At 32.8% G+C, this 1315-nt stretch overlaps 2 protein-coding genes across 2 annotated transcripts; one reads left to right on the top strand and one right to left on the bottom strand.

The window, feature by feature from the left end:
• On the bottom strand, positions 1 to 218 carry NESG_02491 (uncharacterized protein; the record flags this gene model as incomplete). The annotated part of the gene is made up of 1 exon (XM_053050092.1): positions 1 to 218. A coding segment is annotated over one exon (218 nt), but the record flags the coding sequence as incomplete, so codon positions are not given.
• An 819-nt stretch (positions 219 to 1037) lies between these two features.
• On the top strand, positions 1038 to 1315 carry NESG_02490 (uncharacterized protein; the record flags this gene model as incomplete). Its single annotated transcript, XM_053050091.1, has 1 exon — positions 1038 to 1315. A coding segment is annotated over one exon (278 nt), but the record flags the coding sequence as incomplete, so codon positions are not given.

The raw sequence follows: 1315 nt of genomic DNA, 5'->3' as shown, positions 1-1315 counted from the left end.
AATCTTTTGTTGTACATGCACTCCATTTTCTGGTATATGTATCCACGGAGGAAGTTAAGAGGGCCATCTGGATTTATCACCATTTGAGAAGAATTCGTTTCAATTTCAAACTGCAGAGTGGTCTCCACTTCGTCTAATGTCATGTCTGCTCGGTGGGTGTTCATCAGTAGAACACTGATTAAAGCAACTGCCTTGATCCAAATAACCGAAAAAATCATTTTATAAATAGAATAAATTATTTTTTTAATATATAGTAACGGATAAATTTGAGAAAGTTTTATATGCTATTTCTATTGGTTTTCGGATTATATACGTTGATCAATAGTTTTCACTGGATATTATCCAATAATATGTATATACGTATGTTTAACCTGTTGCTATGCCCAAAAACACGTGATATTTCAGCAAACACATAATTTGTGTTATATATGTGCAAAAACGTAACTAAAGTTACAGCTAATAGAGCTGATTTACCCTCCTAGAAATGTTAGACTCGTTCATACAAATTTGAATATAGTTTATTTTTCATCCTCTATTTATAGACCTCTATGAAAAGTCTATCAAAGCGATACCACGCAAGTTAGATAACTTAAGGCAAATGAAAATATATTTCATTTGTTGAATCACTCAATGGTAGATGTGTAAACAAGTGGAGCCCTTTGTAGCATGTTGGCCTACCGACAAAACTTAGAAGACAATGACTAGCATCAGTTTATATTGCTGATATGATGAAGAGGTTTATTTCTCTAAAAAAGAGAAATCAATACTTAGTAGTAACCTATAGAAAGAAATCGACAGAATATATGAATGATGCTTTGCTAAACACAATACCCTATATTTTAGAAATCAGTCTTCTCTAGACGAAATATCACTTGTTTTTGGAGATGCCAATAGTTTAAATACGTATATTCGGGTTCGGGTTATATCCAGTGAAAACTATTGATAATAGTATATAATCCGAAAACCAATAGAAATATCATATAAAACCACCTTAAATTTATCGGTTAATATATATTAAAAATGATTTATTTTATTTAATGAAAATAGGTTCTTCCGCTATTTGGATCAAGGCAGTTACCTTAATTGGAATTCTACTTATGAGCATCTGCAGGGCAGACATGACATTGGATGAAGTGGAGGCCACTCTGCAGTTTAAAATTGAAACTGATGCATTGTCAGTGACAATAAACCCGGATGGTCCTCTTAACTTCCTCCGGGGGTACATATACCAGAAAATGGAGTGCATGTACAACAAAAGATTCTTTGCACCAGAAATCAATACAAAGTACAGTTTAGAGGAAGATCCAAAATATTT

Source organism: Nematocida ausubeli (genome assembly GCF_000738915.1).
Source record: "Nematocida ausubeli strain ERTm6 chromosome Unknown supercont2.21, whole genome shotgun sequence".
Classification (NCBI taxonomy): domain Eukaryota; kingdom Fungi; phylum Microsporidia; genus Nematocida; species Nematocida ausubeli.
Note: the sequence above shows the minus strand (reverse complement) of the source record. Positions and strands in the feature narration are given on the sequence as shown.